The following is a 15358-nucleotide window of genomic DNA, read 5'->3' as shown; positions in this document are numbered from 1 at the left end:
TCGCCAGCTATGCTGGCATCATCAGACACAGCACAAAACTGAAGGTCATGTTTATGTTTAAAAATACAATGCTGTCGGAGACTTAGTACACTGTGAGACTTAATACACTTAAAAACCTTGATATCATCGGCAAACAGCAAGCATTGAGAGCGAGAGTCGATACAATCCACAACATCGTTAACAAATAATAATATTGAAAATAAATTGACCCATGAGAACTCTGGGGACTTCTGAAACCGTAGAGAAAGGGATTGACTTGGCTCCAGCAAACTTGACAGCTGAAATGCGGTCTTTAACATGGTCTTTAAGATGATTTAAACCATCTCAACAGGCTTCCGACAATGTCATACCATACCTCTTTAATTTTACCAAAAGATGGTCGTGGCTGATGCAGTCGAATGCTTTACTAAAGTCAATATAGATACAATTATAACCAACTAATGTATTGTAACCAATGTTATTTCCTCATAAAACTCCATAAAATAACGAAAAATCGTGTTTTTGAAAAAAACCTTTTCATTTTATTTCATTTCATTAGTATGTTCATTTCATTTCGATTAGTATGTTTTGGCCCTTATAACGCCGAATAAAACAGTGCAACCCCCCTATTGCTGTACAAACGTGGAAAAGGCCACAGTCTATTTTTCAAAAAGTAACATGGGTGTAAGTTTAAGTTATGATAATCTATGACTAACGTTGGTTTCGTGTGGCTTATCGCGATCGCTCAAGCTCAAGTCAAGTGCAAGTGCTGCTGCGTCCCTGTCCCCTGTCTCACCCAACCCACTCCACTCTCATCTCAGCTCAGCAGACTCACCTCCCTTCATCTGTTTTTCGGTATGACGTTTGACGTTTACTATTTTATCAAATAATCATAAAGTTGAGACGAAACGGAATCATAATTTTATTCACTTCTACTGTTCTGCAGACTGCAGTTCCCTTCAAAATTCTGTTGTGTAGTGTGAGGCATGAAGTAGACTACGAAATATTTGCAGATATCAAAGTCAGTGAACACTAGGAGGTAAAACATTTTCTAATTAACCTTATCATTTAATTACATTTATTTTAATCGGGGCCTATTTTGGTTTAATGTAACTTATTTTATTTTATCCCTATGTCCCACACGTTTTCGTTCCATAAAAATTGTTTTTCCTTAGTGACATTGATGTGGGTTGAAAATGTTTGTTTTCTAGGCTTATTTTTCACTTGGGAGTAGGCCTAGGCATACCTACTTATTTTTAACTCTAATAAGTTAAAATGTCTCGAGCTAAGGTACAATACTAACTTAAGCCTCTAAGCTAAATTAAACTAGTTTTTATGTCTGAGATTTAATAGCCAGGGATGAATGGAACCAACTTAACAATGATTACCAACAAAATAGGTGGGTACAGTTTCTTAACTGGGCTATGCTAATATTGATTGAAACTATCGAATTGAAAATATTGATTATTAATCGATATTGGTAATTATTTGGTATGTCTACAACGCGATATTATGTACTTTTTTGATGTCTACTTACAGTTTCACGCTGAATCCAAAAATGCAATCAGTTTTTGTCGGAGAGATTCCTAAATGACCGTACAGTTAAATAATTAATATTAAGCTTCAGTTTTGTTGTAATATTCACATATTTGTGGTATGGACGAGTCCAAGTTATAGTGGCGACTAACACTTAAAGGGGAGGAAGGATTGTGGAGTGGAAACAGCTGTCAGTTGTTTACATTCGATAATAACAAACAAAACCACACACGACGCCATGAGAGCAAAATCAGAGTTACAATATGCAATAACTAGATTTTTAAAAGAGAATGGACTTTGGTGCTGTTTAGAAAATACAATAAATCAACCACGATAGGCTACATAAACTATTAATCACATCAACATAAATTATAGAACAAAATAGAATCTGCCGACATGATCATCGTCCTCATTCCAATCCTGAACCATTGTCTAATGCCTCAACGTCTGTTAATGAACGTGCCATAGTGCATAATCCCATAGTACATAATCCCATTGTGTCTAAAAGCGAAAACGTGCCACAGTGCATAATTTAATGTATCAGCAACTAATAAATGATGTTACATAATCTAATCTAATCTAGCCTAACCTAACCCAACCCAACCTTAAAAGTAATGTTTAAATCGCATTTTATGTCAGAAAAGGCATGTGAGGAAGATAGGTCGGACTTTATGCGGATTCGTGACTGTATTAAGTCCTTTGAAGTGAGGTTAGATTAGGTAAGTTAAAGGTTAGGTTTAGGTTATAATGAACCGACTCATTAATTTATGCAACTTCCAGACTGTTTTTGCACAATTGAAATAGTGGGTGAAACACAATGAAATAAAAATATAAAAAATGCTTACGCATTTTTGATATCGTTATTTCATTGTGTTTCACCCACTATTAAATTGTGCAAAAACAGTCTGGAAGTAGCATAAATTAATGAGTCGGTTCATAATAACCTAACCTTTACCTTCCTAATCTAACCTCACTTCAAAACACTTAATACAGTCACGAATCCGCATAAAACCCGACCTACCTTCCTCACATGCCTAAATAAGAACTGATTCTGATTATCTCTGGTTTCAAAACGAATTGATTTCATTCCGCATTAAGTATCAAGTACAAACAGCTGTTTGCTCTCCACCTCACTCAGTCCTCAGTCCACATACGGACCCGTCCAGACCACGCCATATTGCCATCAGTATAGCTCAATGAACCTTAGATTCGTAATGTTGACCCTCGTTTTACGATCATTTAGGAATCTCTCCGACAAAAACTGATTGCATTTTTGGATTCAGCGTGAAAAATACTGTAAGTATACATAAAAAAAGTACATAATATCGCGTTGTAGACATACCAAATAATTGCCTCGATATTTTTAAATATATCTATTATAAGATAAAACTATCATAATCTAACCTAACCAACCAAACTTGCTGATGGTGAAAAAATCGCATGGAGGTTTACTGATCGAATCGATAGTTTCCATCAATATTAGCATAGCCCAGTTAAGAAACTGTACCCAGATGGGACCTTATTTAATCGAGATAACAATTTAAAAAAATGCTTATAAAGCATTCTTTAAGTTGCACCGTTGCTTAAAGCCAAAAACTGGTTTCTGGTGATATAACTTAACTTATTTAAATTAATAGGCCTATAGATTCTCATGGTCACAACACAATTTTGCCACCATTGCAGGGCCACTTGGGTTGATTTCAATTTAGCTTAGGGCAGCAAGTACCTTAAATATGACACTGATGCTCGTAAGTACTGGTAAGGAATAAGGATTATCTCTAGACAAAATAATGAATAAGTAAAAAAAATGCATAAGATTGTGCGAACATCTTCCGCACAAGTTCAAGTAGATGACAGAGGGTTGCCGATAGACGAGTCCATTTGTTATTATTTGTGGATACTGTTATTGAGGAAAAATAAGAAATAGAGTAGTGAGAGTAGCCTATATTATATATAAGGGTCTCCCACGTAATGGTTTATGATTTAAACTTACCCTATCTCCTTACTCCTACAGTCCTATTTCACGTTGCAAATAAACCTTTAACCTCTAGAATTTAATGTAGCTATATCTATGCCTCTAGTCTCCTTCCTTAATTCTGAACATTGGGGATAGGTGCCCCTTTTCGCTTGGTGCCCTACGCGACATCGTACTTAAACCGGCTCACCCCTTAAACCGACCCTGGATGAGACAGTTCTTCTTAACCCATTTTGTCAATGGTTTCCCGGATTTTTAAACTGTGTGAAAATGCTTTGTTTTTTGGGAAGCAACTCTTTTTTATACAGAGAAATAGGACGTTGAACGTTACTGAGCTGTGTTGAAAGTTAATTATACCTTTGCTGCTTTTCAAGACAAAAACTTGTAGTATGTACCTTCAACGTCCCATTGTCAATATGTCTTTAATAACATGGTTTCTGACAGGGCCTTATTTACAATCTATGAGGCCCCTGGTGGCTCTCACCAGAGAGGACCCTCTATATTCTGATTCTTCGAAAGTTGAAGCCTAAGGCCTCAACAGAGTATCATCACATGCTGGGTAATTGAATCCCTTGTTGAGGATTTGGTCACTAGTAATGAGCTAAATATTAAGTTTATTCAAGAAGCTAGTTTAAGCGATATAGAACTAATTGAGAGACGGTCACTGATGGCATATTTCCTGTTACCTTCACAGTTCAGCGACGCTATTTTGTATTCTACAATGATTAAGAAGAGGGATAAAGAATACACATCCTCAGTCACTAGGGCTGAAAATAGGAAGTCCATCATTCAGCCCACGGTAATCCCTAAAGAGAAGAGCAGCACAGCTGAATCACACCACTGGGTTAAAATTAAACAAAAAAGTAATTCTTACAAGGGTCCTAACCAACACATTACAGAGCCTACAACTGCAGTGGAAAATAGGTTTAACATTCTTGATGAATTAGATGACAGTTGTGAAGTTCCTGATAACATTCAAGAAAAAAACCAGACCAATACCAGTAAAATAAATCAAAAACAAAACAAACAACGCAGAAATCCACACTATAAAAAAACAATCACAAGAAAGTCCAAACAGCTATACCCAAACTTAAAGCTAACCCTCTGCTCGGATAGCCAGGGCAGAGGAGTAGCTAATAAAATTGAAGATCTAAGCCATGGGAGAATCAAGGCTTTTGGTTACGTAAGAGCCAACACCACGTTAGCCCAAGTCATTGACTCTACAGCCATTGAAGCCTCCACCCCTGCGGTTATCATTGGTGGAACAAATGACAGCCTAAATTGCGAGTTTGGCGATATCTATAAAGACCTAGAACATAAACTTAAACTCAAAAGTGAAGAAAGAACCATCTTCATCACAACCATACCTATTAGATATGACAAGCCCCTAATGCATCCTATAAATGTTGATCTATACACTGTGAATCATTACATCGAGGAACTAACACGGAGGATGGATAATGTTTATTTGATTAATCTAACCCAGCTTGAGCGTTGCGACTTTACAAGACATGGTCTTCACTTTAGCAGTCGAGGAAAGGAAAAATTGGCTGGAATCATCATTGATGAAGTAACAACCTGGGCCCGAAACAAACTAATTACTACTAAAAAGGATATTCAACTAACCGATGCACATATGAGCGATGTAATTAATAAATTTTGTCATGACCCACAGGTGGCCTTTGCACACTGCATATCTGCTGATTTCAGTGATGGAAAGCAAATGAGTCAAGGAGTAGCCAAAGTCTTCAAAGCTAAATTTGGAAAACCATGTGAAAAAGATTTCTGTGCTAAAGATCTAACATTTCAGAAAACTAAAAATGGAGCAGCAATTTATGGATTGGTAACGAAACCTAAATATTTTCTTAACTCAGGGAACTACAGCAACTATCTTAATAACTACAACCAAGCCTTCAAACAGTTAGAACAAGATTTCAAAAACAAAAACTTCAAGAAATTAATTTGTTCTCCTATGGGATGTGTGCGGGATCGCATACCTCCTCATCACTTTATTGCTAATCTTAAAAAATTCTGCAGCAGAACTGGTGCATCCATCTTAATTGTCACATTTGATGAAACCTCAACAGGAAATTTACGTAATGGACTGACACACCCAGTTTTTGTACAGTGTCTCCGAGACCTAATAATGTCATCTTCACACTTGCCCCTGACTTCAGCTGCTGAGGAGTCTCCTACAACACCTAATGCTCAACCAGGACCTGCTCCAACCAACCCACAACCTGCACCTGGCACTACCCACCACCAGCCAACTGTAACAGTTGTAGTTGACCTCACATCTGATGACCAATCATGTTTGCAGTCCACTGTAGTTCCTGGTCATCTTGCCTATAGTGAAATAGTGAAAGTGTGTGAAAAAAAGCAGAGCAATAGTGAGAGTGTAGTCCAGATCATTGGTAACACAGAGTCTAGTGATAGTAGTATTGATTTAGATGTAAGCCTTGTAAATACTAATGTTGAAATCCCACAGCTTGTAAATAGTAATGTTTTTTTAGACCATTAGATAACTACAATAACAGACCTACTAGAAAAATCCCTTTTAAACTCTCAAGTAAGTCATCAGACAGACCCAAAATAGCTAAAAGTTTTTCAAATCTACTGTTATTTCATCAAAATGTACAGCACCTATCATCCAGATTAGACATCTTAAAAATTAATCTCACAGAAATCCAACCTACTGTTTTGGCAATATCTGAACACAAAATGACAGAACCAGAAATATCAGTTTTTAGTATTCCAGATTACAAAGTTTGTTCATATTTTGCTAGATCTATAAAAGTGGGAGGTGGAGTAATGATCATGATAAAAGATAACATTAAAAGTAAAAAAATCCTAATACCTGCTGTTGAATCTCTATTAGAAGAGAAAGAATTTGAGTGTTGTCTTGCTGAGGTCTCTTTCGCTGATTTAAATTGTGTAATAGCTTGTATATATAGGTCTCCCAAAAAATGTTTGATTAAAAATTTTCTGAATAAATTTGAAAGTTTGTGTAGTATTTTAAGTAAACGTTTTTCAAATATAATTTTAGCAGGGGATTTTAACATAAATGTGTTAAATAAAGATAGAACATACAAAGATTTTGTTAATATCTTAAAGATATATAATTTGTCATACTGGGTAAATTTTCCAACAAGGATAGATGTAAATTTAAATTCACAGAGTGCTATTGATAACATTATAAGTAATATAGAGAATAGAGATTGTAAAATTACAGGTATTGTAACTTGTATTTCGGACCATGATGCTCAACTCTTTGAAGTTTCATGCTCAAACAAAAACAGTAAAAAAATAACAAAAAAACTAATAAGGAAATTTTCAACAAATAATTATGATTTTTTTGAGAAAGAGTTATTGACAGAAACTTGGTTAGAAGTCTATCAGGCGCCTATAGATAAGAAATATGATGTTTTTTATAGTATATTTAATCATTATTTTAATGTATTTTTCCCTAAAACTTTAACAGCGATAAATTGTTTCAAAAAAAGTAATTGGATTACTGAAGAAATAATATGCAAAAAAAGACAGATTAAAGAATTAGAAATTTTATTTAGATTAAGTAAGAATGAAAGTCTTAAAATAACCATTATAAAGTTGAAAGCTGAACTAAAGCAATGCATTGACAAGGAAAAAAAATGTTTTTTGATAGAAAAGTAAATAATGCAAAGAATAAAGCAAAACAAACTTGGAAATTAATTAACTCAGAGGTAAACAACAAAAAGATTTCAAAATGTAACATTGATATTTTGAGAGATGGTATATTTATTACTGATCCTCTCCAGGTCAGTAATAGTTTCAATGATTTCTTTGTGTCTGTGGTTGATAATTCTGTTCTTCCTAAAATTCTTCAAGGAAAAGGTAGTGTGGTGCATTCTCAGCATTTAATTTCCATTAATAAATTCAAATTCAAGCAAATTGATGAGAAAGATCTTGAAAAATTAATATTATCTTTTGAAAACAAATATTCTACTGGCTATGATGATGTTTCAATTATTACTGTTAAAAAAGTTCTTCCTGCTATTTTAAAACCTCTTTTACATATAGTAAATTCTTCTCTCATTTCAGGCATTTTTCCTAATAAACTCAAAATAGCAAAAATTATTCCAGTTTTCAAAAAAGGGGAACCAAACGATGTTTCCTGTTACCGACCAATTTCACTTCTTCCAGTTTTTTCAAAAATCTTAGAAAAAGTTGTTTTTATACAATTGATGGATTTTTTAAATGAACATAACTTAATGGATTCAGAACAACATGGATTTCAAGCAGGCAAATCGACAGTCACTGCAGTTATTGAATTTATTGAAAGTATAATAAATGCAGTGGATAAGAGAGAAAAAGTAATTGGCATTTTTCTTGATTTAACAAGGGCATTTGATAGTGTATCGCATGAAAATCTTATCGACACTTTATCAAAATTAGGTATTCATGACAAAGAATTAAATTGGTTTAAATCCTACCTATTTCTTAGGCAACAATATGTTGAGATAGAACATTATAAATCAGATTTCTCAAGTAAATATAATTACATCCAAAAGTTTAATTCACAGATGCAGATGGTCCGCCATGGAGTTCCGCAGGGGTCGGTGTTGGGGCCCCTCTTGTTCCTAATATACTTGAGGGGTCTGCCGGACTTGATGCCTGTGGGCGGGGCGGCCTGTTTGTATGCTGATGATACTAATATTACCATTTGTGGAAATTCAGAAGAAAGTATTGAGGCATCATCATTGGCCAGTCTCTCCATCATAAAAAAATTCTTAGATAGCAAAAACCTTCTTTTAAACCCTGAAAAATCTAATTTTGTATCATTTTCTACAAAACAAAACAAAAACAAATTAAATCCAGACATAATCTTAGAAGATTATAAATTACAACAGGTAGAACATACAAAATTTCTTGGTTTAATAATTGATAAAAATCTTGCCTGGGACAAACATGTTGATCATGTTATCAAAAAAATGTCTTCAGGAGTATCTGCTTTAAGACAAATGTATAAAGTTTGCAGCTTAAAAACATTAATATCAATATATTATGCCTTAGTTCATTCTAATTTAGCTTATGGAATCAGTATATATGGAGCAACTACATCAAAAAACTTAAAACGGATTTTATCGTACCAGAAAAGGGCAATTAGGGCAATGTTTAATTTGAAAAGGAAAGATTCGGTAAAACATATTTTTACCGATCTTGGAATACTAACTGTTCATGGACTATATATCTTGGAAACTATTATTTATGCAAAAAATATTACAAAAACTCAGGTATCAAACAAAATTAGTCATAATTATAACACTCGTTCTCAATCTCACATTGATAGACACAATCTAGAATTTTATAAAAAGAAAACAAAATTCGCAGGAAATAAATTTATGTCCCATCTTCCAAAAATACTTCTAAATGAAAATGATACAAAAAAGTTTAAAAATTGTCTGAAACAGTATTTGATTAAAATTTCCCCTTATTCTCTTGAAGAGTTTTGGGAGAACAAATAAAATAAATATTCTGTCTTATTTTTAGTTCTTAAATGTAAAACATTTTATTTTGTAATATCTGACTCTATTCCTGTACAATTGTACTTACATGAATAAAGGATATTTTGATTTGATTTGATTTGATTTGAAGGCTGTAGAAATACATGTGTTATTGCTTCAACTCGATGAATTGACCTTTTTTCAACAATCCGATTCAAAAAGACCCAGAAGTCTAAATAAAGCTAATAAATAAGTCTATTATGTTTTTAAATAGTAGCCTAATATCTCAGCATCCAGACATTTTTCTTTTCTTTCGGGTTGAATAAAAAATGTTGGCCTTCATTGAATCTAAATCAGTTAGTTTTGGAAATAATGCATTTCAAATGTAGGCCTATTAATTGATATACTATTTAACTGGTTTGTACAAAATCTGTAATCTCGGCCAAATTGTAGGCGTCTTCTGTGGTCACAGTAAAATCGTGGACATCTGCCGCGGTCCCGGAGTGATCAAGAACATCTTCTACGTTCAAGGCAAAATAGTGAACATCATGCGCTATTACGGAGATCATCTTTGTCTCCTTCGATCATGACAAAATTGTGAAGATCTTCCAAGTTTGCAGGTACATGATCTTCTACTCTCGTGGTAGCGATAAAATCCTGGACATCTTCCGCGATCCCGTGTGATTAGTGAAAACTCTTACATTAATGGCGAAATAGTAAAGATCTTTTTCGGTCGCGGAGATTTTATCAACATCTCCATTGATCGCGGAAAAAAAGAGAAATAAATTTATCAAGACAACAAATTTGAGACCTCTCCTAGGCCGAGGCCCCCGGCAACCGCCGTGTCCACCGTTAAGGAAGTACGGCTCCACTCTCTTTGAATTGTTCAATTTTTTGGCTCATATTAGCTGTGGATTCTATCAAGTAATACTTCATGCAAAACAAAATTTGTGACTACCAGCAACAAAAAAAGTTTTAGGGAATAAACCTTTATTGATTAATTCCATGGACATTAAAAATTTGGTGTTTTGTTTCTAGTTTGCTGCCCCCTAAAAGAATAAGTTACAGTACCTTTTTATGTCAATTAATTTATACATTGTTTTTAACAAATTTATTGTTATACTTCATTGTTGTTGACAGTTTTATTATGAACAATGTAGTTGTAAAAAGTTATATCAATAGTTGTATCAATAGTCAAAGATTAAGCAATGGCACCAACCAATCATGTGTAATCTAAAACAACGGTGGCCAAGTAGTGTAAAATTGTTATTTAAATGCAATAAAACAACATGCTGCAACTTCAGTCTGATTTTTACAAAACCAAATACCTTTGAAGCCCCCAAAACAATATTTTAGGAGAACCTTTCATTCACCTCCAAAAATATTTTGAAAATATTTGTGTTTCTTGTTTCCAATCATTCTGGTGTCTGGGGTTCCCACAGTAAAAAGGTGTTTTAAAGCCACAGTTAGCTATTAGTAAAATAAAATTTTTAAATAAACTGACAAACACATACCCACTACCTTGTCAGTAATCTATTTTTTCTAATCTTTAATTAATTTCCAAATGATTTCAGATTCTAAATTCTAAAAAGACCTTGAACTTATTAATTTTCTATGGTTTTAAGATGCATAGGGCATACTTTATCATTATTAAATGTGAAGATGACCACAATCAAGGCAAAACTACTAGAGCATGATTAATAAGTTATATTTAAAATTGGTTTTGTATGCAAATTAGCAATCAGGACACCACAAACTATGGCCTCGTTTGGAGGTTACAAACGCAGAGTTAGTTTTTATGAGTTGGCTCTAGTTATTATTGAACTAGGCTTGTTATTGGCCTAATATAATTGTATTGTACTTTGTGACAGTATTTCAGTATATCATAGTTTTTATGATGTACCAAATGTTTCATAGTTCTTAATAATGCAGAAAATAATGGCCAGTTTATTTTTATTTTGATCTTAATCAAATGCATTGAGATAAACCCAATATTGATAATCTGACGTTGTCAGTAATACAACACCCTTCGGGTTAAATTCTTACATGATTTGAGTTCAGACCGGGGCCCTTCATTTGTCGAATAAGTGAGAAACAACGAAATTGTGTAGTAAACATTTTTGTTAGAGAATTCAGGCTTTTAGAAAACTGAAAAATTAGTTTTAGTGTTTTATTTTAATTGTCGACTGTAGAGGGTCTTTTCCCTAACCAACATAAGCCATTAAATGTCCGGCGTTACAATAAATCAATCAGTTACCCTGCATTTCATGTGCAAGGATAAGTTAGTCAATATTTGCTCTACATTTTAAGAGTCCTTGGAGGCTAGCCATCATCTTGGATAATTTTAAACAGCTGCTGAAGAGTTAATTATCATCCAACAATATTTTTCAAACACTAAAGTGATTATAATTTAAATATCTAATATACTGTGGGATTAGAAATTGTCTTTGTAGTTTTAAATTGTTTTTCAAGGGAGTCCATATGGAAGCCAACGGCCATCTTGGATTCCCCCGCCATAAGAGCAATGTTAAATTTGTTATGAGTATGAATATAATTTCAAACAGCCGCTAAAGAGTTATTTACCATCTCAAATTATTTTTTCAAATAGGTACCAAAGTGATTAAATTTAAATATCTAGTATACTATGAGATTAGAAATGTTCATTGTAGGTTTTTAATTGTTTTATGAGTTAAAATGTCTAGGCTCCAAGGACTCTTAAGTTAGTATACTCTTAGGACTCTTAGGACTCTTAAAGTCAGTATAAGTTATTCAATATTTACTCAGTATTCCAGAAGCCAGGAGTACCAATCTAAATGTTCTATGCATTTCAAGGTTAGGACATATAAATAAATTTTTTCTCTGCATTTTGTGGGGGAAATTAGTTAGGATTTACCTATCAAATAGTTCTATGCATTTGAAGGGCTAGAACATTAAAAATTGTTATTTGCTCTGCATTTCATGGGAAAGTTAATCAGTCAATATTTACTTTGCCATCCAGGGGTGAATATAAATTAATCACTATTTACTCATCATTTCAGTAGTCATGATATACCAATCCATAGTCTTCAGGGACCACAATAAATGAGTCAAAATTTACTCTGCATTCTAGCGGCCAGGTATATAGGTAATGTATAGGCCTACCAATCAATATTTTCTGCATTTCAGGGGCCAGGATGAGGTACAACAAGCAAGAACTGTTGACCCTGGCTACTCAACCTTCGCAGAAGTTTGACAAGGAAGGTGTTCTACTGCTGAGGGAACGCCAGGAAGGCTTCTTTCGTAGGACAGAGAGTGAGTAGCGTCAAATAACATTGGTGCATCCGTTTTGAAAGCCCCTTTTTGTGACGTTTACCGAGCATTTGGCATTACGCATTCCTTGTTGGAGGTATACATTTGTTTAGGCTACCTTACTTTATTAACCTTGAACGTTGTGCATTTTTGTACTCTTTTTTACAAGTCAGTGCTGTTTTATTTTGAACCTTGAACTACAGATACTTGAATATTTTTCCATATTCTAAACTTAATTTTATTTTATAAATGGAAAAACTATTAAACAACTATTATTTAACATTTAAAAATAAAGTTAATCAGTTGAGTAAACTGAATTAGGCCTATACACAGATTATTTACAAATCTCAAGTGCCATTGATTCCACAGTACCTATCTCCACATGTAGGTTTAATGGTATGCGGAGAAAGAATGTATCGTCTCATAGGTTGCAAGGGCACACACAGGTGGGATGTATCATTGTTTAAACTGCATTGTTTAGAGCTTTATGTAAATCAAGTCTATTATATTAACTGTTTGCTGGCAACTCTGAAGGCCGATCATTCTGGTTTTGACAGAAACTTTTCTGTGCTAGAAAATATTTTTCTAATTTTTTTTGTTATTCCAATTACTAAATGATTGGGCTTCTTTAGGCCACATATGTTTCTTTTAAACTGACTTCAGAAACATATTTTCTGTTTTTTTAACATTCTTAAAACTTAAAAGTTTTATTTGTTTTGGCCTAATTTTGCATAGGCTCTAGGGGCCTATATTTTCTGTTTTGTGTTTGTTGGTGAGTTATTATATATTTAATACCTACTCTGCTTAAAGATGTTATTTCAAGTAAACTTAACTAAAATAGTTGTTATAAAAAAACACAAAAGGAGTTTGAATCATGGGAGAAAGTTTAATACCTACAAAATTTTATTATAAAATTAGTTATTTATTATAGGTATAGGTACTTAATTTATGTTTGCTTTGAAATATGAATTTTAATCTTTTCTCTATGTTATTTTTCTTGTTTAATAACACTAATATTTAACTTAATCATCCATCAAACATTGGGAGGGGTAGCACTACTTATCTTAAATGTTTCCGTTTTTAACAAATTAGTATTAATTATGTACAGTTGTTTTTTTTTCAATGTGTGTTCCCCCTCCAGCATGTTCTAGTGTTGTAAGTTCATTATGTTTCTATAAAATGTTTATTTAAGAGTTTACCAGTAATGAAGAATTTTGGAAAACTTACATTTACTTTGATTGTTTTAATTTCCAAGTTACAACAACATTATGCCAAGTTTGTGGTACTTTACTGTATAGCACACATCTTGTTAGTGTATCAATATATTTTAAATAATCGAATTTTTCACTCCATTAACTCAATACTGGTAATCTCAGCCTGCTCTGGCATGTTCGGTTGTGTGTTTTCTATGTGAGAGCATGGCATTGTTAATCTGCGGTGACGGCAGGTAGGGTCGTGACTTATCTTGTAAACGTTCCAGGGAAAGACTCGAAAAGAGGGAAACGGGGAAAACTACGTGAACTGAGCTGCTATAGTGGAACCAGCAAAGGTACTTTACACTTTTAACTGCGCATGGATAACACTAACCAACAGTGTCGTGGCTTAACACCTTCACGCTAACACTATTGTAGCGACTAACACGTTGGGCGCTCTTCTTTTCCTGTCGTCTGTGTTATTGTGATTGTTTGCAGGTCGAGGGGTCGTAAAGCTGATTGTCGCTGCTGGAGAATTATGTTTAACCCCCAGTGTTTCATTGTATTTGGCACATAAGTCTGTTCACAAAATTTAGGCGGTTTAAGAGGGAGGTTTCCTTTGTGCCCTCGCTACTTTTTAAGCTTAATCTGCATATCAGCTGTCGGCTGTTGTTTCAAAGTTTAGGGTGAGTTGAGGATGGAATCACTTCCCCTCAAACTGCCTAAAATTTTTAAACAGACCATTGACTTTTGAAGAGGGTAGACATCCTATCAATGTGAATAGATGTAGCTAATTTCCATTCATAAATAATTGAGCTGAATAACCCGATAACAGAGTAGGCTACAGTTGTAATCCATTTTATCTCTTAGTTTTTGACACTTTCATGACCCAAAGGTGCCATAGTTTACGGTAAATTGATCTTTCAGTTTGGCTTAGTTAAATAGTTGTTGTGTACAACAAAAATCAAAAGTTGTCGTCAAACACACGCTGTTAGACGCAAATCTAGTTTGACTCTTCTTTTTAAACCGGCTACAACTTAAAATATGGTAATGGGATGTCTACTTTTAACAGTAAAAAATACTATAGTTCGGCCGCTTAGAAAGCGATCTCCTCTAGCATTGGTTTAGCATTAGCGCGCAGGTCGCTATCTAAGCGGCCGAACTATAGTTGTAAGGTGTTGTGTACAATGTGTCTTGTTTCAGCTTAAAAACAACATTAAGTATTTATATTCATTATTACTTGTTTAACAACTGTTACTAATTGTTCACACCAGTTTATCTCCGTGTTAAGTTTTATCTTATCAGTTGTCAAGTTCTGATCTTTCTAATCTGTTTTTGCTATTCTGGCAGCATCAACATGTTAAATAGTAACAATAGTAATCATTAAACTGAAATAATAAAGATAAATTTGACTTATATAGGTTGTGTTTTAAAATTATATGGACAAAGAAGTATACCTTACCTTTAGACTTCTAACTAAAAAATATCTAGCTAAGAAAGAGGTTTGTAACTTATAACAAGATTGAATATACTACATTTTGGTTTTATTTTTTTATCTTTAAAAATCTAATGAAAAAAGTTTAAGCTATATTTCTGTCATACATAGGAGTTTAATTTTTTTTTATTTCACCAACTTTGAGAAGCTGAATCCTTGATTAAGAGTTTTTGGTCAAGCCTGGCTTAGTCTCCGATAGTTTATAATATTCCCTTTAAATCTTTAGATATCAGTGATATAAATAAAATTTTATACATAGTAAATGCTCTTTTTAATACATGTTTGTTTAAATCAGTCTATCCCTGAGTCAATACTTTATTCTAAAATAAATAACAATAATTTTGGCCAGTTAATTGTTTTTACTATTTTTTTTTTTATTCTTGCTTGTTGATACAATATAACTGAAATA

At 33.6% G+C, this 15358-nt stretch overlaps 1 protein-coding gene across 1 annotated transcript in view; it reads left to right on the top strand.

Moving 5' to 3' along the window:
- Positions 1-928: 928 nt before the first annotated feature.
- LOC128995730 (inositol polyphosphate-4-phosphatase type I A-like) overlaps positions 929-15358 on the top strand; it is a 62122-nt gene continuing 47692 nt past the window's right edge. The window contains exons 1-3 of the mRNA XM_054420749.1: positions 929-1018; positions 12139-12264; positions 13742-13810. Of these exons, the coding sequence (XP_054276724.1) occupies positions 12147-12264; positions 13742-13810 (187 nt within the window). The 5' untranslated portion in view covers positions 929-1018; positions 12139-12146. The remainder of the gene's footprint in view (positions 1019-12138; positions 12265-13741; positions 13811-15358) is intronic.

The sequence above is a fragment of the Macrosteles quadrilineatus genome, unplaced genomic scaffold, assembly GCF_028750875.1.
Source record: "Macrosteles quadrilineatus isolate MER2022 unplaced genomic scaffold, UCM_ALF_1.0 Scaffold_5__1_contigs__length_97177068, whole genome shotgun sequence".
Taxonomy (NCBI): domain Eukaryota; kingdom Metazoa; phylum Arthropoda; class Insecta; order Hemiptera; family Cicadellidae; genus Macrosteles; species Macrosteles quadrilineatus.
Note: the sequence above shows the minus strand (reverse complement) of the source record. Positions and strands in the feature narration are given on the sequence as shown.